General features: G+C 39.9%; 1 protein-coding gene across 1 annotated transcript in view; it reads right to left on the reverse strand.

The window, feature by feature from the left end:
• The window catches only part of RSU1 (Ras suppressor protein 1), a 257,697-nt gene that overhangs the window by 103,975 nt on the left and 129,194 nt on the right, over positions 1-24,528 (reverse strand). Inside the window, 1 exon segment of the mRNA XM_033209683.1 lies at positions 4,624-4,756. Within this exon segment, the coding sequence (XP_033065574.1) occupies positions 4,624-4,756 (133 nt within the window).

Here is a 24,528-nt window from a genome sequence, read left to right on the forward strand (position 1 = left end):
ATGTTAACCAGCAACTCAATGACACCAGCCAATAGGTTCCCCTGTGGAACGCATGAAAGATGAACAGAGAGCAGCTTCCATCTGAGACATGATGAAGGGGCTGTGATTAATGCCCCAGAATGTCACTTCCAAAGAGCCATCTCTGAAGTACTATATCTCAACATCCTACCAGCCACACTCCTCCTGCTTAACGGAACAAGTTCCTGTCTTCATGAAGCTAAGTCATCTCCAAGTATTTTAATTCTGCTGACATACGAATTCATTGTTTTGTTTCAAGCATCCATGTCTCCCCTTGGAGTCCATCAGAGCCTATAAATCAGATCATCCATCTTCTCTGCCCTAAACTCAGAAGAACTTGAGGATGTGCCCCGAGGAAGGTCACTGTGAACGTTGACCACAGACATGAATGAAAAGAAAACATTACGGTAAGTTTTTTCATTCTTTATTCCTCTCATTTAGGTAATGGGTTAACTGGTTAGAAAAAAGGGGTTGGGGTGGGGGAAGGAAGAGGAGGTTCACAGGCATTTTAAGTGCCAAAACCAAAAGTATGCTTTCAATGGTAGTTAAAGATAGACAGACAAATACACATCCACAACACACAAACACTGATAAATATATAAGGATTGCCTTTAATAAAGGGGAAGTATGCGGCTTAAACAACAGAGACAAAGAAGTGAAAAGTAGGAACTGTAAGTTTTAGAATAGAAGATCAAACACTATGGCAATGATTGTGAGATTTGCTTTTTTAAAAAAACTATGAGTATCATGAATAAACTGCCTCCTCCCAAAGGCTGCCACATATAAAACATTTTTTAAAAGTAGCCAAGCACCTGCTAATTTGCATAATATTTTTCAGATAGGATATTAAAAATTCCCTAATTATGAAATGGCTGCTTCAAACAAAGAGTTGAGTTGGGTTCTAATTATAGAAGGATATACTAATATAGTACAGATCTATTCATATAAAGGAGGCCCTTAATTTTGAAAATCAATGTGTGTTAATCTGGTGAAACACAGCAGTGGCATTTTTGTAGTTATTATTATTTTTTTAATGACTAAAAGTTTGACTTATTGTCTTGCTGGCTAACAGTCCATATTTTGGGCTAGTATGTTTGACAAAGGGATGACAACAGCTACTACAGGAGAATGAGAGAAGGCCAAAAAACTCAAATACACAAAGTAACCAACCCTCTTCTCCTTCCCAAGGAGGAGAGAACTCACAGCAGGCCCCTGCCCTAGCAGAGCTCATGTCCCTTGTGACCTCCCAGCAGAGGATCATGTAGATGCCCCTAAAAGCAGCCATTATGGAACCAACTGGTCCCAGTGGAAAGGGGCCAATGGCTCTCCTATGCTTACTGCAGCTTCTGCTTCTTTTTCTTTGAAACACAGTTTCACTATGTCACCCAGGCTGGAGTGCAGTGGCGCCATCTCAACTCACTGCAACCTCCACCTCCTGGGTTCAAGCGATTCTCCTGCCTCAGCCTCCCTAGTAGCTGAGATTACGGGCACCCACCACTACACTCGGCTAATTTTTGTATTTTGAGTAGACATGGGGTTTCACCATGTTGGCAAGGCTGGTCTTGAACTCCTGACCTCAACTGATTCACCCACTTCATGGTGAATCTCCCCATGATCCACCCCAAAGTGCTGGGATCATAGGCGTGAACCACTGCACCCAGCCTACCGAAGCTTTTGAATGTTGACTTAACCACATAAAAAATAATGCAAGTCTCCATGAGGAAGTGAAACAGCAAAAGTTAGCAGACACATTGCTTAGACTATGCCAATCCCCCAATAGGATGTTAATAACAGACATAAAAACAGATATACCAATTATGTTATAATACCTCTCATTTATCCAGAATCCTAACCACGTTCAAATAAATTAAAATAGTCTGTAACAGTGCAGAATGGTGATGAATTGCTTAAGAATTACTTTGAAGTAATACAAAATCCATACACTCACAATTTAATCTTTTAAAATTAAAAGCACTTTCATATGCAATGTATTCTCATCCTCTGTAAATTATAAACTCATCTATTGAAAATTAAAAATTGTTAACCAGAATAATAGAGAATTTCCTCTAATTCCAGATGGCTAGGAGTTCGCTCATGTATTTTTCTGTATACTATCATATACAGAATAACTTTTTTCAAGATACCGTACAAACCAAGCTCTAAATAGCTTCCCATTTACTAAGAAAAAATTAGAGCCCTCTAAAACTCATGATAGGAATGATTAACAATTTAAAAGGAACAAGATAAACAATCATCTGCTAATTTGTGACTATATTTTCACACATTTTCATAATTAACTAATTTCCAAGGGTGAGCTATATTCATATATTTTTTAAAAAGATTGAATCTGTAATAACTGTACATATCTATATGGCTTATGAAACAATACACATCCTATACCTATCTCACATTTTATCCTTAAGGTAAGTCTTTAGACTTATATTGTAAGTGTCACAGTATTGTCTAAAATAATCTAAACCATGCTTTACATTGCTTTTATATAGGAGGATATGGTATCATTTTGGCAATTTTAGTATATTTCGTTTTAAGGCGATTGTTCATTTTTCTTTTCTTTTTTTGGGGATGGAATCTCGCTCTGTCACCCAGGCTGGAGTGCAGTGGCACCATCTCAGCTCACTGCAACCTCTGCCTCCCTGGCTCAAGCAATTCTTGTGCCTCAGCCTCCTGAGTAGCTAGGATTACAGGCGCCCCTCCGCCATGCCCAGTTAAGTTTTGTATTTTTAGTTTCACCATGTTGGCCAGGCTGACCTCGAACTCCTGACCTCAGGTGATCCACCCACCTTGGCTTCCCAGAGTGTTGGGGTTGCAGGCGTGAGCCACCGTGCTCAGGCAGGCCATTATTCTTTACAGCTTGTCTTCTCTGTTTCTGTCTAGTGGAAACATGGCCACAGCAAGCGCTAAATGTCTCACCAGGAGCATGGCGCTCAGGCTGCAAGACTACAGGAACGCAGCCAGTCATTTCTGGGCAGAGGCTCTGCCCTGCCAATCAATCCTGACCCACTGGCCTGGCACAGATTCACAGGGTTTTATTGAGTATGGGACATATTTCTGATACCAAGAAAAAAAAAAAAAAAAGAAATGAAACTCTTAACTAAATGTGACCTTTAGCAATCTTCTATCTTTCTTCCAATAGTTGGGACATTCCCAAAGGTTGGTGCCAGGCTGGACATGGTGGCTCATGACTGTAATCCCAGCACTTTGGAAGACCAAAGCAGTAGGACTGCTTGATACCAGGAGTTTGAGACCAGCCTGGGCAACATAGGGAGGCTCCGTCTCTGCAAAAAATAAAAAATTAGCTGGGTGTGGCGGTATGTGCCTGTAGTTCCAGCTACTTGGAAGGCTGAGGTGAAAGGATTGCCTGAGCCCAGGTGCTTGAGGCTGCAGTGAGCTGTGACTGTGCCACTGCATTCCAGTCTAGCAATACAGTGGGACTCTGTCTCTTAAAAAAATAAATTAATTAATTAAAAATAAATTTTAAAAGTTGATGCCAGACACAAAAACAGATTACATTTAACTATGGATGTTTTTGTCTTTTTTCTAGATGCTTAAAATTATACTAGATCTCAGCATTTGGGGTCAGGCAAACATTGTGATAAATGACAGTTTGTTTTGCAGCTGGGGACTGGGATAAGGTAGGAAAATAATGATGGTAGATATAACAACAGAAGCACGTGGAAGTGGCAGAATTCCTTTCAGCCTTGACACATGGAAGAAGAAAGAAGCAGGAATGGTGAGGTTTTTGGGACAGTTTTGCACAGACTCCTTTCAGCTGGAGTGAGGACTTGAGGTATTTTGGAGCTGTGACTTTAAGCTGGCAGATTCCGCTTCCTCTCCTGCCTTTTCCTTTTCTCTAAGAGATTATCATCTCACTAGAGTAAAAGCTTCTCTGTAATAGAATGACGCATTGCTAGTACTCTCCACTGATTTTATAAATAAACTGCTTAACAATTTTGTTCAGAACACTTGTAATTCTTTGCATTCACAGAAGAAAAAAATATGTTCTCATCTGAATGGTGAATTTCCTTAGTGCCATGAACATTCAGCTAATTTAATACCTCAAAAATTCTCTAAAGAAAATTGGTAAAAATCCCCTTGAAAATGTCAATAAAAACAATTTACAAGTAGAGACAATGACCACATGCTGTTTTTTCTTGTTTTTGTTTTTTTCTTCTGAGAAAGGGTCTTGCTCTCTCACCCAGGCTCGAGTGCAGGGCATGACCACGGCTCAGTGCAGCCTCAATCTTCTGGGCTCAAGTGATCCTTCAGAATAGCTACAATGACAAGTATGCACTATCATGCCTGGATAATTTCTTTTTCTTTTGTAGAGATGGGGTCTTGCTATGTTGCCCAGGCTGGTCTCAAACTCCTGGGCTCAAGCAATCCTTCAGTCTCGACTTCCCCAAATGCTAGGATTACAGGTGTGAGCCACCACACCTGGCCAACATGCAGTTTTTAATAGAACATTTAAAAATGCTAAGTGTTAACTGCCACCAATAGGATACTGTCACATAATATTTTTAAAGACATAATTATAAATACTATAAAATCACAGTCTACTATTTCAGAAAATCAGAGTCTACTTACTATTTGTATGTCTCAGAACGGATATACTCAAACACATGGGACACACCAAGCTGGAACTGGTCTGCAATGGGGGTCACCCAGGGATTGTTCTCTGCTTTGAATACCTGCTTCTGACCAGTTAAATCCAAGTTTCCTGGAGGAAAAAAAACAAACAAAAAAAACTGAAGGTCACTTCATCCAATACGGAGCAGGTCTAAGAAGTCCTTCTCAGTAAATATAGCCTAAGTACCCTAAATCAAATCCTAAGTACCTCTCGGATCATTTGATGTCTTTTAAATTTCTTACCCTGAGTCATCACAGGTACACAGTCATGACAGTACCTTGGCCCAAGAAATTAAGAACAAAGGAAGGAAGAAAGAAGACAGATGGAAAAAGGAAGCAGAGCGGAGGGAAGGAGATATTTTCTGCGGAGACAAAAATGATCTGTTCAAGATTAAGACAAGTGATAATATGAAAACCACTTGAAATTCTATCTTGACAATGTCAGTATGCATCACGCCTTGTCCTGGCTGATCTGGACCCAATCTGATCAACACCACTTTTTTCATCAATCAAGACAGCGTATGAATGGAGAAAGACAGGAACGTTATCCAAGTCAAATTGTTGTCACTCAAGTATAAGAGCATAAGCACATCTCGCAATCAGCCCTAAATGAATCTCATTAACATGGCAGTGTTAAAGACTAATGACCATTTAAAATCATTCCTCATTTCATTCTCCAGCAATCCGTAAGGTCAGATACTAATATTACTTTGTAGGTAAAGAAATGGAAACTTAAGGAAATTAACTAACATGCCCAAGATGAAAAAGCCAGCGTGAAGACTTCAAGCTGATGCTCAATCTCATACTCCTTCTTTTTTATTTTTATTTTTTGAGATGGAGTCTCGTTCTGTTGCCCAGGCTGGAGTGCAGTGGCGCAATCTCGGCTCACTGCAAGCTCCGCCTCCCGGGTTCACGGCATTCTCCTGCCTCAGCCTCCCGAGTAGCTGGGACTACAGGTGCCCGCCACCACGCCCGGCTAATTTTTTGTATTTTTTTAGTACAGACAGGGTTTCACCGTGTTAGCCAGGATGGTCTTGACCTCCTGACCTCGTGATCCACCTGCCTCGGCCTCCCAAAGTCCTGAGATTACAGGCGTGAGCCACCACACCCGGACAATCTCATACTCCTACAGTGTTTGGTGAGGCTATCAGGTTACATATCAATCTAGATAAGGCTGAGTTAATGAAGGTAGCCTAAAAAAGCCAGCAAGCACCCCTTATCTGGATATCCTCTGTTGACAACCAGTTGACTGTTTTTTTTTTTTTTTATGTATTCAAAAATGGAAAAGGCAATGTGTGAAAGAACTTCCTAAAATGCACTCACCTGTGAAAATGAGAAACAGAGAAAGAGAAGGTAGGCAGCAGGGATGTATGTGGAGGTTTGTCCCTAAAAGTCCTACTGAGGATATCAATTTTCAGACTTCTCGTCCATGGCCTGGAACTGTTTGAACCTAGAGACACAGCAATGATTCTTTCTAAGACACAACTGAGGTTACATGTTGTTGCTGTTCTCAGGCTCTACTGCCTATGTTTTCACAGGTGGTAACTCAGGACAATGAAAACATATTCTGGGATGCAAGTATAGCACAAAGCAAATCATTGCCTAGCTGATCTGAGCTTCGGAAATGAAAGGATAAATGAAATTTTTTATGAGGAAGATAATGCAATATTGTTCCTTAAAACAAAATAATAGATACTTTGAATCTTTCCTTTTTGTTCTATGAACTTGCAACTATTCAGAAAAACAAAGAAAAGAAAAATGACTACAATTTCACAGAATCTTTTTAAAGAAAATAGACACTACTAAATATTAACATAGAGTAATTCATCATCTTCCCAAAGCTACTAAGAATTTATTGGCGCTCGGTACAAAAATAAGCAGATCCATTTCTCTCCAAGATTATCAATATTGTCAATTTCCTCATCTTAATGGTGAAACATCGTTAGTCAGATATTAAGTCACTTGGGAAATCAGTGAGCTTGATTCTCTAAACCATGAGTCAGAAAGCTGCCTAGGGCCAATGAAAACCCTTAGTGGTATGCATTCTGCTTAGCTGAGTATCTCACCTGGGTTTGATCTGGTTGGCAAGGGGCTGCCATCGATCTTTGTTTTTATCTTTACTTAGGGAGGGGGTTTTTAGAGTCCCAAGAATGAAACTGACCCCTTGTTCACATTTCTCTATAATTCTTATTTTCTCTTAAAATCTAGTTTGCTGCACTCAATATATCTTGTCTTCCATATCCTTCACGATTTTTTTTTCCTCCAATTTTCTCTTTTCCTAAAAATGAATGTAATATACATTCCTGGAAAGAAGCCATCCATGTAAAAACAAGTCTATTTCTGACATGTCGTATTTTATGTGCACAATGGTATGTTGCCCATCGTGCTTAGGAGCCAGGGCTAGTAAGGGAAGGGGTTCCAAACCAGACAACAGTGACCACGGTGCAGCAATGTCCTCATCAGGTGGGGATAGCCGTGCTGGAGCTCAACATGTCTCTCTTAAAACATGCACCTGAGAAACAACCTATGCTTATACCTTGTCATCTTCCTGCCTCTAATCTCTGCCCATCAGCATAGAATCAACTATGAAAAAAATAAACTTGAGGTGGTTGGAAAAAATATGTGTATTCTTAGCCAGGCGCGGTGGACGATGCCTGTAATCCCAGCACTTTGAGAGGCCGAGGTGGGTGGATCACTTGAGGTCAGGAGTTCGAGACCATATGGCAGTCTGGCCAACATGGCAAAACCCTGCCTCTGCTAAAAAAAAAAATTAGCAGAGGTGCACACCTGTAGTCCCAGCCACTCGGGAGGCTGAGGCAGGAGAACTGTGTGAACCTGAGAGGCAGAGGCTGCAGTGAGCCGAGATGGCGCCACTTCACTCCAGCCTGGGTGACAGAGCAAGAATGTCTTAAAAAAAGAAAAGAAAAAATATGTGTATGGCAAAGTGGATGAGAAAAAAGCAGCAGAAGCCATGAAAAGTATAAACTGCATATTTATGGAATAGGACAGAAATGAATTCCTAAGCTAAGGGGATTTTCTAGTTAGTGAGTATTTTGCCCTAAATATCTTCCTCCTTCTGCAAAATTGGTTATCCTAATGAGAAATATAGTTGGAACTTCCAGTTGGTAGAATTTTATTCTGTTGAAGATGCATCCAGGATATTCAATTATTTATACAAGTGCTTTGCTTTTAACATCTGGTTCAGAGGGGAAATGCAGGAACACATCATTTTTTTTTTTTTTTTTCACTTTGGGAAGAGTGAAAAGAGGAGGCAAGTCAGCTACATTTGGGCACACAGCATTTCTTACTACACTGTATTTTCAGGGACTTTGGCGAGCATGAGAACAACGTGAAGTAGGGAAAGGATCCGGGAAGGATGACACACACAAGCTTCAGCGATTTCAAATTTGCCCTGGGAAGACTTGCTTGGGGTAATGAGGGGAAGAGACTCTTCTTTTCTAGCCTGCATCACAAGCTTGCTTCCGCTGAGTCCCCAAGGCTTGCCCCGATCATCCGAAACTGGAGGTATGTTATAAGCAAAGCTGGTTTTAAAGGCTCCTCCTTAAACTTAAGGAAAAGGTACGTGTTTCTGCAGGAAAGAAGCACCCGTGTTCTATTACTGATGGCCTGCAAAACCACTCTGGAACGCACACAGACTCTTGTTAACTTATTAACAGCATCTTACTAAGCGTGCCGTCTTTTCAGTGGTAATCCTCTGAAAATAATACACTAAAGTTCTATGCTCCCTGACTGCCACTCATGGAAGGAGAATAATGCCAAGAAAGGTCAGCCATGTTCTCTGGGCCCTTTTGTCTGAAGCCTGCAACCCCCTGGAGATCTGTCAATCCCAAGTGATGTCTCTATTTAGGTGCTGTCAGTGGAGACGGCAGAGGCATCACAGATTGCTAATGACGGCTGCTAACTGGAGCACACAGGAGATGCTGGATGAGAGCCAGACATACTCCCTTCAGGGAAAAGGAGTCACACGCTAATGTCTACAACTCAGGGTTAACAGAAAGGACCACAGGCTATTCATGATCATCTTCACTTATATCACTTTCAACCCATCTGCACATTTTAGCTGGGATGCGGAGCGGGAAGGAAGGGACAGATGACTGGGTTATCCTCCCCACCCTCATCTGCTTACTTCAGTATTAAGCAATGCTACTAAATTAAATTCACAGGTGCGGCCGGGCGCGGTGGCTCAAGCCTGTAATCCCAGCACTTTGGGAGGCCGAGACGGGCGGATCACGAGGTCAGGAGATCGAGACCATCCTGGCTAACATGGTGAAACCCCGTCTCTACTAAAAAATACAAAAAACTAGCTGGGCGACATGGCGGGCGCCTGTAGTCCCAGCTGCTTGGGAGGCTGGGGCAGGAGAATGGCGTAAACCCAGGAGGCGGAGCTTGCAGTGAGCTGAGATCCGGCCACTGCACTCCAGCCTGGGTGGCAGAGCGAGACTCCGTCTCAAAAAAAAAAAAAAAAAAAAAAAAAAAAAAAAAAAAAAAAAAAAAAAATTCACAGGTGCTTCCTAAAGCTACTTGAACTTAGGAGCCTAATAGAAAAGAATGATTAGGGTTCACTGGGGAAAAAAGCAAAGAAAAAAGCTTCCTGTTTGATGTTGTTCTTTCTTTTTAACAAAGAGCCATGAAACCCAGGTATAATGTCCAGGGCAAACCTTAAAGGAGGAAACTATTATAAATGACAGGGATGGAAACTGCGCGAGCCAAACAGAGCAATGTCTCTTCGGAGTTAGAACCGGGACTTGCTGTAATAGGGCATGCTTGTTTTGTTTTCCAACTTAATGTCACCGGTGGATAACACAGTATCTGTTTCTGTAGCGCTGCAATCCTCCCAGCAAGCGATTTGTCTCTGGGTTCTCTTTCCTCACTCTGCACCAGTCAGGGATGAAGCAATTTCAGAAGAAGGTTAATATAATTAGAGTAAAGCTGGCCATTATACTGTGTGAAAAGATGACACCCGACTCATATTGGCCTAGCAACAAGTTACTATTGCCTCAGCAGAGCTCGTCTGTCAGCTGTCGGAGGTAGGTTCCCTTTTAAGTAATAACATGCAGGAAGCATCTCACCCCGCTGTCAGTCAGCCTGCAATCGCCCTGATGCTGCACGCTTCAGTGCGTTGAGTTAGGTGCCCTCACCCATCCCCTTTATTAGAAGGCTGAGCGGCGCTCTGGTGGTGTTCTAACAAGGATCAGGCAGCAGGATTAAGCACTGTGACAAAGAGGATCTAATAAGCTAGAAAGTGGTGCATCTACAGACACGCTGGCTGGCTCCCAGACACAGATTCACTTTGCTCACTCCTCAGTCGGAAGGCGCAGGCCACTGGGGAAGCCAGGCAGCACCGTGATTAGCAGTGACCCTCTGACCGATGCTGCTATGAAGATCGTATATCACTCAGAGGCTTATTCTGCAATTGCAAATTGGATTTTCCATTTTATTACCCGCAAAAGGACCACATATGCTTCTTTCCAAAGCCTCTAGTACAGCAAGCTTTGCCATGCAACTGCAATTGTGTAAACACTAAATCATGCAAAACACTCATTCTCCTTGCTGGTTATAAATGTGATTGAATGCAATAGGCAATTGCAGCCCCATTAATAAGCATGCTCATTTTCACTTAAGGAAATTGGTTGTTTCCATAATCATACTCTAAGAATTCTTCCTGAGTATTCAAAATCCTGAAACATGTGCCTAACAGCACCATTTATCACATAGTAAGCAGTCGAGGCAATCTGGGCAAATTTTTCAGGTCATCAAAGTAGCATTCCCTCCCTTCCTAATTTCAAAATAATACCACAGAGAGCTTTTTTAAATTAATGTACTCCAAAATCCATGCTCTCTCACTCACTCATAAATATATAAGATTGTGGTCTAACAAGGTCAAACTAAAAAAAAGTGGCTGATTGGGTACAGTCCATCATTACTATATTAGATTTATCCAAACCCAAGTAATTGATTTGCTCAGAAGGGATCAAGATTGGATATAATAACAGCTGAAAGATCACCTCTTCTCTGCAGCGAATCCTCACATGGAAGCTAACCACAAAAGACTCCAATACAAAATAAAAGCTACATTTAGGGATGCTCCCACATAGACAAAGATTCTACACATAAGTCTCCATAATTCTCATTATGATGTGCTAGGCTACTAATTATAGCAGTGCATGATTATAGACAAATGGCTGACTCTGGAAAGTCCCTACTTCTTTACTTCTTTAGTAACTCACTTTACTGAGTGGAAAATGATCAGAAGGCCTATAAAATGCTCATATTGTAACGGACAGTGCCTGCAATAACTAAACATTGGCAACAACCGGAAATTTCATTCTCAGGTGATAAGCACAATAATATGCTATAGCCATACTATGAAATGCTATTCAGTTATTAAAATAGAGTTATTTGTATGCACTGACCTGGAGGGAGGTCTATAATAATAAAAAAAATAAGAATGTACTAAGCTTGCTATCAACCAATTTTTGAAAAAATACAGAAGAAATCCATATATGTATATGACTAAATGTTTATGTGTAAAAGAAGAAAAGAGTAATATTAAGTTATTAAGGTTGATTTTCTCAAATAAGGGAAATATTAATGTTGGTTTTCTCAAATTAAGGTGGGGCACGAGGTTGAACTGGCAGAGCAAAGGATAAAACATGAATTATCGATTTGGAGAATTCCATGTTGTTACAAGTATGGATTATTCTCATAATTTAAAAATATTAAAGTACATTGAAAGGGAATTGTCAAAAACAAATTCAAAGCACATGGTGCACACTAATTGGTACAAAACAGTATCTCTTAATTTAAGTATAGCCTATTGCAGCGAACATCACGTTCGTGGCCCATTCTCTTCTGTCTGCGTAATAGATGACGGTCTATAATGCCCTAAGTGGAAAGAGAATCTAGGTCTGAGGTTGCTTTTCTTTCTGTGCATCATCAATGCAATGTAAGCTGGGATGTCTCATGACAGCTCTCAAATTTATTCTGTGGAGAACACAAGGTCACACTGTCATTCCGGCAACTGTCTGCTTGGCCTTTCCAGCAACACATTTTTCAAAGAGGCATTCTGTACATTTAATACATGCATTGCATTGCTGCTTTAAGACACATACTAAAATAAATGGTTACTCTTTGGATCCAGTCGGGGAAGATAGTACAACTTACATAAAAAAAGATTTAAAAAGAGAAAACCACTACCCTAACAAATAGTTCCAACACAAGCAGCACCTGATGTAAGTGTGTGCTGGTGTGAAGAGGCCCCAAAGTGAAGAGGCCCAGAAGAAAAATAGCATTTTACATTGTTTCCATCCAATGCTCTTCTTGGCCATTTGATATCTGTGGTCCAGGTTAAGAAGGGATAGAAGGAACACTCAGTTGCTTATAAATATAATTAACAAGCAACAGAACAGTGCCATCCTCAATAGTCACCTCCAAGGTTGCCTTATGTTGCAAGTTGAAATTGCTGTTAAGTAAATAACTCATGTTTTAAAACTGGCATCCATTTAGGATTTCTCAATCATTCTTCTAAATGTGGGAGGCAATCTTGTTTTTGCTTGCCAGATTTCCTTTTTACTGCTCAGGTAATGTTAGGACATAACGGACAAAAGTCTGGTGGATCTGGCTCCTGATCCCAAGAACCATTCACTGACTTGGGCAAATTCTTACACTCTGTTGAGCTTCAGTTACCTCATCTGCCAAGTGAGAATAACACTACCAACTGATAGAACTGGGGACAGGGGCCAAAATGTGCATACAAAATGGTTCCATAAACTGGAAAGCACTTTGAAAATAGAAAATAAGATTTTCGCTATTAAGTAAAACCTGCAAAAGGAAGAAAATGTATACTTGAAGGCAGTTTGCCTAAAATTAAGAGTCCCCTCAAGGAATTCTTAAACCCCTGAAATTGAGTGCAAAATTTGCACGGAGGCACTCTTCTGAGAAAAGCACCCATTCATAAGATTCGCAAAGGTCTGTGATCAAAAGTAGGGTTAAGATAAAATTTAGGAGCACTGATTTCATTTCTTAGAGGACTGAAATATTTCTTTTTTTCCTTTTCTTTTTTTCTTTTTATTTTATTTATTTATTTATTTATTTATTGAGACAGAATCTCGCTCTGTCACTCAGGCTGGAGTGCAGTGGTGCGATCTCAGCTCACTGCAACCTCCACTTCCCAGGTTGAAGCGACTCTCCTGCCTCAGACTCCCAAGTAGCTGGGAATACAGGCATGTGCCACCAAGCTTGGCTAATTTTGCTTTTTTATTTTATTTTATTTATTGTTAGTAGAGATGGAGTTTCACCATGTTGGCCAGGCTGGTCTCAAACTCCTGATCTCAAGTGATCTACCCGCCTCGGCCTCCCAAAGTGTTGGGATGACAGGCATAAGCTACCATGCTTGGGTGAGGACTGAGATTTCTAAGCAGCAGCAGTCTCCTGCACCTAGCAGGAGTTCCCAAGACTCTCTAGCAGGAGTCTTCTGCTGTGCTCCCTGGGTGTGCTCAGCCACTCCTTGTCATCCCCCCATGATCCTCACTTCCTCTAAGTTCCCCAGCTCGTACAGGCTGAGAGGAGGACATCCTTCCAAGCTCCCGGGAAGACGGAAATGTTAGCACCAAGGAAGCCTCAGGTACCTTAGAAACCCTAGTGAGAAGCTGACTGCTGCAACGTAAACTGAAATAAATACACGTTCAACAAATATGTTTTGGTATCATTACTTTATACAGAATCAATAAAGTTATCACAAAACAGCCTTCACCATGGCTGTTTATCATAAACGAATAGGTCTGCCACCTAAATAATACATTTATCTGGCTAGTTTAGCATTTGCTTAACATTCTATCTCAGACCCTTTCCACAACTGTCCCACTAGCAAGATTTAATATGAATAATACATAGAGTTGTTTAATTGATTTGTAATACTACAGACAGAAACAACTTGTTTTTCTCTTCCTAGGTCCTCTAGCACTTAGTAAATCCCTATGGCCTGAGATATACGGGCTTGTCAAGCCATCCATATTGCCTGGTTACTTTTATTCTATAGAAGACCTTTGAAAGAGCTAACATTCTCTACACAAAAATAGTAGTCTATGTCAAGTGAGGGGCACAAAACATTGGAAGAGTATAACTTTAGAAAATAATAACCATTACATCTATAACTAAGACAGAAGGCCCAAAACAGTATCTACCATTTGGGCTTCTGAATATACAGATGTAAGTCAATACAATGACTGGAAAACATCTCATTAAGACCAAGTTGTACATTCTACTCATTTACAATTCAAAAATATCCTCCTACAAACTAACATAAAGCCAAAAGTACTATAATTCACAGGTGATGTGGTCTGGATTCACATCCCTGCCCAAATCTCATGTTGAACTGTAATTCAACACGGTGGAGGTGGAGGTGGAGTCTGGTGGGGGGTGATTGGATCATGAGGGTGGTCCTTCATGGTTTAGCAACTGATCTTTGGTACTGATCTTGTGACAGTGAGTTATCATGAGATCTGGTTGTTTACAAACGCATAGCATCTCTCCCTTCTCTCTCTGGCTCCTACTCCCACCAGGTAAACCACCTCGCTCCTTCATGCCTTCTGCCACGACTGTAAGCTTTCTGAGGCCTCTCCAAAAGCTGAGCAGATGCCAGGATCATGCCTCCTGTACAGCCTGAGAAACTGTGAGCCAATTAAACCTCCTTTCTTTATAAATTACCCCATCTCAGACATTTCTTTACAGCAGTGTGAGAACTAATAGAGAAAACTGGTACTGAGGAGTGAGACATTGCTATAAATTTTCAGAAAATTTCATTTTCAGATATAAAAGATATCTGAAAATGTAGAAGTGATGTTGGAACTAGGTAACGGGCAGAGGTTAGAAGAGTTTGATGGACTCAAAAGAAGACAGGAAGATGACGGAAAGTCTGGAACTTCCCAGAGACTTTTGAATGGTTATGACCACAATGTTGGTAGTGATATGGGCAGTGAAGTCTAGGCTGAGGATGTCTCAGATGAAAATTAGAAACATATTGGGGGCCGGGCGCGGTGGCTCAAGCCTGTAATCCCAGCACTTTGGGAGGCCGAGACGGGCGGATCACGAGGTCAGGAGATCGAGACCATCCTGGCTAACATGGTGAAACCCCGTCTCTACTAAAAAATACAAAAAACTAGCCGGGCGACATGGCGGGCGCCTGTAGTCCCAGCTGCTTGGGAGGCTGAGGCAGGAGAATGGCGTAAACCCAGGAGGCGGAGCTTGCAGTGAGCTGAGACCCGGCCACTGCACTCCAGCCTGGGCGGCAGAGCGAGACTCCGTCTCAAAAAAAAAAAAAAAAAAAAAGAAACATATTGGGAACTGGAGTAAAGACCACTTTTGTTATGCCTTAGCAACACACTTGGCTGCACTGTGCCCCTACCCTAAGGATATATGGAACTTTGAACTTGACAGTAATGATTTAGGGTATCTGGTGGAAAAAATTTCTAAGCAGTAAAGCACTCAGGATGTGCCTGTCTGCTTCTGATAGCCTATGCTCATATTCATGAACAAATAAATAATGTGAAGTTGGAACTTATATTTAAAGGGGAAGCAGAATATAAAAGTTTAGAAAATTTGCAGCCTGACCATGTGGTAGAAAAGTAAAGCTTATTTTCAGGCGAGGAATTCAAGCAGCATGTAAAAATTTGCATAAGTAAAGAAAAGCCAAGTGCTAACAGTCAAGACAATGGGGAAAAAGTGTCAAAGGCATCTTGGAGAACTTTGTGGGGACACCTCCCATCATAGGCCAGGAGGCCTAGGAGGACTGAATGGTTTCCTGTGCCAGGCCCAAGGCCCTGCTGCTTAGGATACTACTTCCTGGATCCCAGTCACTTTACCTCTGGCCATGGCTCAGCTCGGGCCACTGCTTTACCTCTGACCCAGGTACAGCTCGGGGCACTACTTCAGAGGGGCAAGCCATAAGACTTGGTGGCTTCCATGTGGTGTTAAGCCAGCAGGTGTACAGAGTGAAAGAGTTGAAGATTGGAAGCCTCTGCCTAGATTTCAGAGAATGTAAGGAAAAGCCTGCATGTCCAGGCAGAAGCCTGCTGCAGGGGCAGAGCCCTCATGGAGAACCTCTACTAGGGCAGTATGAAGGAGAAATATGGGATTGGAGCCCAGACACATAGTCTCCACCAGGGCACCACCTACTGGAGCTATCAGAAGAGGGCCACCAACTTCTAGACCAGAGCACGGTAGATCCACTGACAGGCTGAACCCTGCACCAGGAAAAGCTGCAGGCACTCAATGCCAGCCCATTAGAGCAGCCACAGGAGCTAAACACTGCAAGGCCACAGAGGTGGAGCCATCCAGGGCTTTGGAAGGCCGTCTCTTGAATGAGAGTGCCCTAAACGTGGAACATGGAGTCAAGGGAGATAATTTTGATGTCTTAAGATTTAATGACTGCCATGCTGGGTTTTGAACTTCCATGGGAGCTGTAGCCCCTTCCTTTTGGCCAATTTCTCCCTACTGGAACAGGAGTATTTACCCAATGCCTCTATCTCCATTGTATCTTGAAAGTAACAAACTTATTTTTTATTTTACAGGCTCACAGGTGGAAGGGACCAGCCTTGTCTCAGGTGAGACTTTGGACTTTTGAATTAATGCTGCAATGAGTTAAGACTTTGGGGGACAGTTGGGAAGGCATGATTGTATTTTGCAATGTAAGAAGAACATGAGATTTGGAGAGGTCAAGGGCAGAATGATATCATTTGGATCTGTGACCCTGCCCAAGGCTCATGTCGAACTGTGAACCTCAATGTTTGAGGTAAGGCCTGGTGTGAGGTGGCAGGACCATACGGATAGTCCTTCATGAATGACTTAGCAACATCCCTCTGGTGCTGTTCTAGTGACAGCGAGTAATCATACACTCTGGGTATTTAAAAGTGTGGGGCACCTCCCCACTTCCTTTCTTGCTCCTGCTCTCACCATGTGAGTCATCTCACTCCCCCTTTGCCTTCTGCCATGACTTTAAGTTTCCTGAGGCCTCCCCAGAAGCTGAGCAGATGCCAGCATCATGCTTCCTATATGCCATGCAGAACTCTGAGCCAATTAAACCTCTTTTCTTTATAAATTACCCAGTCTTAGGTATTTCTTTATAGCAGTGCGAGAACAGACTAATACAGCAGGGTTGGTTGGGTTAGAGGAATGGACAAACATTTTCCCTGCATTGCTGGTTAGAACCCAAACTGGCACCTCTCCTCTGAAAAGCAATTTGGCAATCTATATTGAGAGCTGTGAAAATGTTCATACTGTGTGACCTGGTAATTCCACCCTAGTAATAAATTTATGCTGAGGAAATAATCACTCATATTAACAATGATTTATGAAGACAGATTTTCAACTGGGTGTTGCTAATGTCCTTCTGAACAACTAGAAACAACTCACATGTCTAGGGGGTTGGTTCATGAGACACTCAGAGGATGGTGTAATATGTAGCCATATGATTAAAAATGTTTTCAAATAAAATTTAATGACATGAGGCAATGGTCATGACATAATATTGAAGGTCAAAATGAAGGCTATAAAACTTATATAGCATGATCATAACTTTTTAAAACAGAATATATACACCGGTGTATAGGAAAAAGACTAGAAGAAATACACATATAAGTGTATATGCATATGAACAGAGAAAAGACTGGAAAAAAATCTCAGAATTTAAAATGGTTATTTTTGGATGACAGATCATAAATGCTACCCTTTTCTGTCCCAGATTTACTGAAGCAGGGGTTCTCAAACTTGAGTGTGCATCAGAATATGTTTTACAGAATGACTAAAACCTCTAGAGCTTTTAGTTTCATAGGTCTTGGGTGAAGCCTTAGTGTTTGCATTTCTAACAAGTTCTTAGGGGATGATGATGTTTCTGGCCGAAGGACCACACTCTAAAAAAATCTCTTCTTTCACAAGGATAAAATTTTTAACATTAGAACTTTAAAATTTTAAATAAAAGAAAAAATTAAATCTATTTAGAGTACTGAAAAAAAATCTGAATTTTTAGATACTACCACAAGTTCTACAAAGGATAAAAACCCCCCAACTAAAGAAGCATCATTATCATAATAATATTGGTTTTTATTTCTTATACGTGTACCATGTACCAGGTATCATTTCGGGAGCTGTGCACACATTATTCCAGGGTGTCACAATAATCTTGCATGGAAGGCATTTTTATGATCTCATTTTTAAAAGGCAGCAGCAACTACCATTTTGGGGGTTTAGGATTCTTACTCAAGGTCATGTGACTAGTAGGCAGCCAGGCAAGTATTTAAAAACCAATTTATCTGGCTCTTTCAAAGGCCTTGGTCTTTCCAGTATGTAACAACAGATTTTCTCCCTCCTGTAAAAAGGTATTGAATATTGTTGGTATAATCAATAGTGACATGATTTAGGAGCACTGGGGAGTTATACACAAAAACAAGTCACACCTCCCTCACAGGGCCCAGAATTCTGTCATCGGAATCATTCCCTTTGGGCTGAAAGCCCTATTACCTCCAGAAATTTTATTTTTAAATTAAAACACCCTAGTAGGGTAATGCATTAGGTGAATACACTTTCTTTTCTTTTTGTTTAGTTTTTTTGGTTCCACTTTAAATTGGTTACTGTTTAAAAAATAATATCCTCTGCTTTTTTAGTTAGTTGACTGGTTAGTTTTTCCCCCACTTTTTATTGCATTAAAATACACATGGGATAAAATTTATCATTTTCATGATTTTTAAGGGTATAGTTTGGTGATACTAATACATTTGCAATTTTGTGCAAAACACCACTGTACCATCGGCCCCCATAACTTTTTTCATCCTGTAAAACTTGAACTCCAAAATCATACAATAACTCCCCATTTCTCCTTTCCCTTATCTCCTGGCAACCACCATTCCATTTCTCTCTCTGATTTTGACTGTTCTAAGTATCTCATATACATGGAATCATACTGCATTTTTTCTTTTGGACTGGCTTATTTCACTTCATATAATGTCCTCAAGGTTTGTCTATGTTATAGCATATGTCAAAATTATCTTCCTTTTTTAAGGCTAATATTCCACTGTGTATATAGTCATCTCTCAGTACCCATGGGGACAGCTTCCAGGACCCCTGTGGATGTCAAAATTGATGGATGCTCAAGTCTCTTACATAAAATAGTGTCAGTTTTCATATAACCTGTACACATCCTCTGTGTGCTTTAAATAATCTCTAGATTATTATTAATACGATGCAAATGTGATATAAATGATTTTACACTATATTTTAAGATATGTACCTTTAAAAGTGTTGTTCTGGGGCCAGGTGCAGTGGCTCAAGCCTGTAACCCCAGCACTTTGGGAGGCCAAGGTGGGCGGATCACGAGGTCGGGAGATCGAGACCATCCCAGCTAACATGGTGAAACCCCGTCTCTACTAAAAAATACAAAAAACTAGCTGGGCAAAGTGGCGGGCGCCTGTAGTCCCAGCTACCCAGGAGGCTGAGGCAGGAGAATGGCGTAAACCTTGGAGGCAGGAGCTTGCAGTGAGCTGAGATCCGGCCACTGCACTAAAACCTGGGCGACAGAGCGAGACTCCATCTCCAAAAAAAAAAAAAAAAAAAAAAATGTTGTTCTGCTATTTTTGGTTTTTTTCCCCATATAGTTTATTTTTTTGAGACAGTCTCGCTCTGTCACACAGGCTGGAGTGCAGAGGTGCGATCTCAGCTCACCGCAACATCTGCTTCCCAGTTCAAATGATTCTCCTGCCTCAGCCTCCCAAGTAGCTGAGACTACAGGCAAGCGCCACCACACCCAGTTAATTTTTGCATTTTTTAGTAGAGATGGGGTTTCACCATGTTGGCCAAGCTGGTCTTGAACTCCTAACCTCAAGTGATCAGCCCACTTCGGCCTCCCAAAGTGCTGGGGTTACAGGAGTGAGCCACTGCACCCAACTCCCACACTTTTTATTTTTATTTATTGATTGGCTGATTCTTTTTTGAGAGATGTGTCTCTCTCTCTCTGTTGCCCAGGCTGTTGGAGGACTTCTTGGCTCAAGCAATCCTTCTGTCACACCCCCCCGAGTAGCTGGGATTATAGGCACACAGCCCCATGCCCAGCCCAAATGTTTTTGATCTGTGGTTGGTTGATTCCATGAATGCAGACTCTATGGATACGAAGGGCCAAATGTAAATACCATATTTTGCTTATCCATTCATCTGTTGATGTACGCATGCGCTGCATTCACATTTTAGCTACTGTGAATAATGCTGCTATAAATATGGCTGTACAAATATCTTTCTGAGACCCTGTTTTCAATTATTTCGGGAATATACTCAGAAGTGAAACTGCTGGGTCATATGGTAGTTTTAATTTTTTGAGAAACTGCCATACAATTTTCCATTTCCACCAACAGTGCACAAGGGTTCCCAACCTCATCTTTTTGTTAATACTTGTCACTTTTTTTATAGTAACCATCCTAATGGATGTGAAATGATGTAGTATTGTAGTTTTCATTTGCACTTCCCTAATGACTAGAGATGTTGAACATTTTTTCATATGCTTATTGGCCATTTATGTATCTTCTTTGGGAAAATGTTATTCAAGTCCCTTGCCGTTTTTCAATTGGGTTGTGTTTTTTTGTTGTTGCTGTTGTCGAGTTTTAGTTCTCTATACACTCCAAATTTTAATCCTTTATCAGATATACAATTTACAAATATTTTGTCTCATTCTGTGGGTAGTCTTTTTAGAAAAAATATATTTTAATTGACACAGTGAAATTATACATACTTATGGGGGTACAATTTGATGTTTTGATACATATCCATGCTGGATAACTATCCAATCTGGGTGGCTAGGGTATCCATCACCTCATGCACTTATTTCTTTGTGGTGAGAACATTTGAAAGCCTCTCTTCTAGCTGTTTCCCAATATACAATATTTCACTGTTAGTTACAGTCACTCTACCGTGTAACAGAATATCAAAACTTATTCCTATATCTACTTGTAACTCTGTATCCACTGGTCAACATCTCTGCATCCTTCCTTCTCTTCCCTTCCCTCCCAGTCTCTGGTAACCACTATTCTACTTCCTGCTGCAATGATACCAACTCCGTTTTCATTAAGAAAAAAAAGATCTCATATGAGTGAGATCATGTGTTATGTGTCTTTCTGTGCCTGGGTTATCCAAACATGACTTCCTTCATGTTCATCCATCTGTGGCAAATGAGAAGATTTCATACTTTTTATGGCTGAAAAATATTCCACTTTATATATATATATATATATACACACACACACACACATTTTCTGTATTCATTCATGCATTAATGGACACTTAAGGTTGATTACATATCTTAGTTATTGTGAATAGTGCTGCAATAAACATGGGAGTCGAAGTTTTCTCTTCAACATACTAATTTCTTTTGGATATATACCTAGTAGTGGAATTGCTGGATCGTATGGTAGTTCTATTTTTAATTTTTTGAAAAATCTCCAGACTGTTTTCCATAATGGCTAATTTACAATCCTACCAACAATGTGTTTCCCTTTCTCCACATACTTGCCAACACTTACTTTCTTTTCTCTTTTTAACAATAGCCACGCTAACTGGAGTGAGGTGGTATTTCATTGTGGTTCTGATTTGCATTTTCTTGATGATTATTGATGTTATTTTTTCATATACATGTTGGCCATATGTATGTCTGTTTTTGAGACATGTCTATTAAGGTAGTTTGCCCAATTTTTTAATCAGGTTTTTTTTTTGCTGCTATGATCCTTATGTATTCTGAATATTAACCTCTTGCCAGATACATAGTTTGTAAATATTTACTCTCATTCTTTAGGTGACTCTTCACTCTGTTAATAACTTCCTTTCCTATGCAAAAGCTTTATAATTTGATGTGATCTTGTTTGTCTAGTTTTGCTTTTCTTGCCTGTTGCTTTTGAAGTCTTATTTAAAAAGCCCTTCTCCAGGTCAATGCTGTGAAAAGTTTCCTCTATGTTTTCCTCTAGTAGTTGCATAGTTTTGAGTTTTACATTTACATTTTTAATCTGTTTTGATTTTTTTTTTTTTTATGGTAAGAGGTAGAAGTCTAGACTCAGTCTTTCGCATGTGGATATCCAATTTTCCCAGCACCATTTACTAATGTGTGTTCTTAGCACCATTATGAAAAATTAGTTCGCTACAGGTGTGTAAATTTATTTTTGGGCTCTCTATTCTGTTCCACTGGTTTATGTGTCTGTTTTTAAAGCCAGTACCATGCTTAGGTTACCATAACTTTGTAGTAGCACTGACTCTTGAACAACAACTTTTGACTCCCCCAAAATAACTATTAACAGCCTGCTATTGATCAGAAACCTTACCAATAACATAGTCAATTAACACATTTTGTATGTTACATATATACTATATTCTTACAGTAAAGCTAGAGAAAATGTCATTAAGATAAACATAAGGAAGAGTAAATATATTATGATTCATTAAGTGGATGTGGATTATTATAAAGGTCTTCATCCTTATTGTCTTCCTGAGTAGTCTTTCTGTTGAGGGACTGGTCTTGCTGTTTCAGGGGTGGCAGAAGCAGAAGAAAATTGACATAAAAGTGAGCGTGCACAGTTTAAATCTAAGTTCTTTAGGAGTCAACTGTACATTTTGAACTTGGGTAGTATGATACCTCCAGGCTTTTCTTTTTGCTCAGGGTTGCTTTGGTTATTTGTGTCTTTTTGCGGTTCCATATGAATTTTAGGATTTTTTTTCTATTTGTGTAAAGAATGTCATTAGTATTTTGATAGGAATTGCATCAAATCTGTAGATCATTTTAAGTAATATGGCCATCTTAACTATATTAATTCTTCCAATCCATGAAGACAAAGTAGCTTGTCATTTATTTGTGTACTCTTCAATTTCTTTGGTTAAAGTTTTAGAGTTTCAATATAGAGATCTTTCAATTTGGTTCAGTTTGTTTCTATTATTATTATTTTTAGCTATCATAAATGGAGCTGTTTTCTTGATTTCTTTTTCAGATAATGAACTAATATTAATAATGATTAGTTATTAGAAAGACTACTGATTCTTGTACGTTGATTTTGTATCCCATAACTTTACTGAATTCATTTATTAGCTCTACCAGTTCTTTAGTAGAGTCCTTTGGGGTTTCTATAGGTAAGACCATGTCTGCAAACAGGACAATCTGACTTCCTCTTTTCCAAATTGGATGCCTTTTATATCTTTCTCTTTCCTAATTGCTTAGGCTAGGACTTCCAGTACTATGTTGAACAGAAGTGGCAGAAGTTGGCATCCTTGTCTTGTTCCATATGTTAAAAGAAAACTCTTCCCCATTCAGTAGATGTTAGCTGTGGGTTTTTCATATATGACCTTTACTGTGTTAAGGTACATACCTTGCATAACTAATTTGTTGACAGTTTTTATGAAAGAATGTTGAAGGATGTCAAATGCTTTTTCTGCACCTACTGAAATGATCATATTGTTTTTGTCTTTCTTTCTGTTAATGTGATGTATTACACTTACTGACTTGCATAAGTTAAACTACCTTCGCATCATGGTATGAGTAACACTTGATCATAGTGAATCATCTTTTTAATGTGCTGCTGGATTCAGTTTAATATCTTAGTAAGAATTCCTGCATCTATGTTCACAACATAGATATTTACCTGTAGTTTTTTTTTGTTGTTGTATCATTGTTCAGTTTTGGGATCAGGGTAATGCTGGCCTCATAAAATTTTAGAAATACTCCCCCACTTACCAATTTTCTGGAATAGTTTGAGGAGAATTGTTATTAGTTCTTCTTCAAATGTTTTGTAGAATTCAGTAGTGAAGCCATCAGTTTCTAAGCTTTTCTTTGATGAAAGATTTATTTATTTATTATACTTTAGGTTCTGGGATGTATGTGCAGAACATGCAGGTTTGTTACAAAGGTATACATGGGCCATGGTAGTTTGATGAACCCATCATCTACATCAGGTATTTCTCCAATGCTATCCCTCCTCTTACTCCCCACCCCCGACAGGCCCCGGTATGTAACGTTCCCCTTCATGTGTCCATGTGTTCTCCTTGTTCCACTCCCATTTATGAGTGAGAATATGCAATGTTTGGTTTTCTGTTCCTGTGTTAGTTTGCTGAAAATGATGGTTTCCAGCTTCATCCATGTCCCTGCAAAGGGCATAAACTCATTCTTTTTTTATAAACTCATTCTTTTTTTATGGCTGCATGGTATTCCACATGGTGTATATGTGCCACATTTTCTTTACCCAGGAAAGATTTTTTATAACTAGTTTCTTCACTAGTTATTAGTCTGTTCAGATTTTTAATTTCTTTATAATTGAATCTTGGTAGGTTGTATGTATCCAAGAACTTATCTATTTCTTCCATGTAATCAAATTTGTTGGCATATAGGAGCTCATAATATTCTCTATAATTTTCTGTAGTTCTGTAGTGGCAGTTGTAACATCTCCTTTCCCATCTCTGATTTTACTTGAGTCTTGTTTTCAGTCTAGCTAAAAGTTTGTTGATTTTGCTTATTTTTTCAAAAAACCAACTCTTCGTTTTGTTGATCTTTTGAATGTTAATTTGTCTTTATTTCTGCTCTGAGCCTAATTCTATCTTTCAATCAATTTTGGGTTCAGTTTGTTCTTGTTTTTCTAGTTCCATCATGAGGTTGTTCACTAGAAATCTCTCTCCTTTTCTAATGTAGTTGTGTATTGCTATAAAATTCCCTCTTAAAACTGCTCTTGCTGTGTCTCACAGGTTTTGGTATGGTGTGTTTGCATTCTTGTTTGTCTCAAAGCAATTTTTCATTTCTCTGTTAATTTCTTAATTGACCCACTGGCTGTTTAGGGCCATGTT

This window comes from Trachypithecus francoisi, unplaced genomic scaffold (genome assembly GCF_009764315.1).
Source record: "Trachypithecus francoisi isolate TF-2019V2 unplaced genomic scaffold, Tfra_2.0 Lachesis_group9, whole genome shotgun sequence".
NCBI lineage: Eukaryota > Metazoa > Chordata > Mammalia > Primates > Cercopithecidae > Trachypithecus > Trachypithecus francoisi.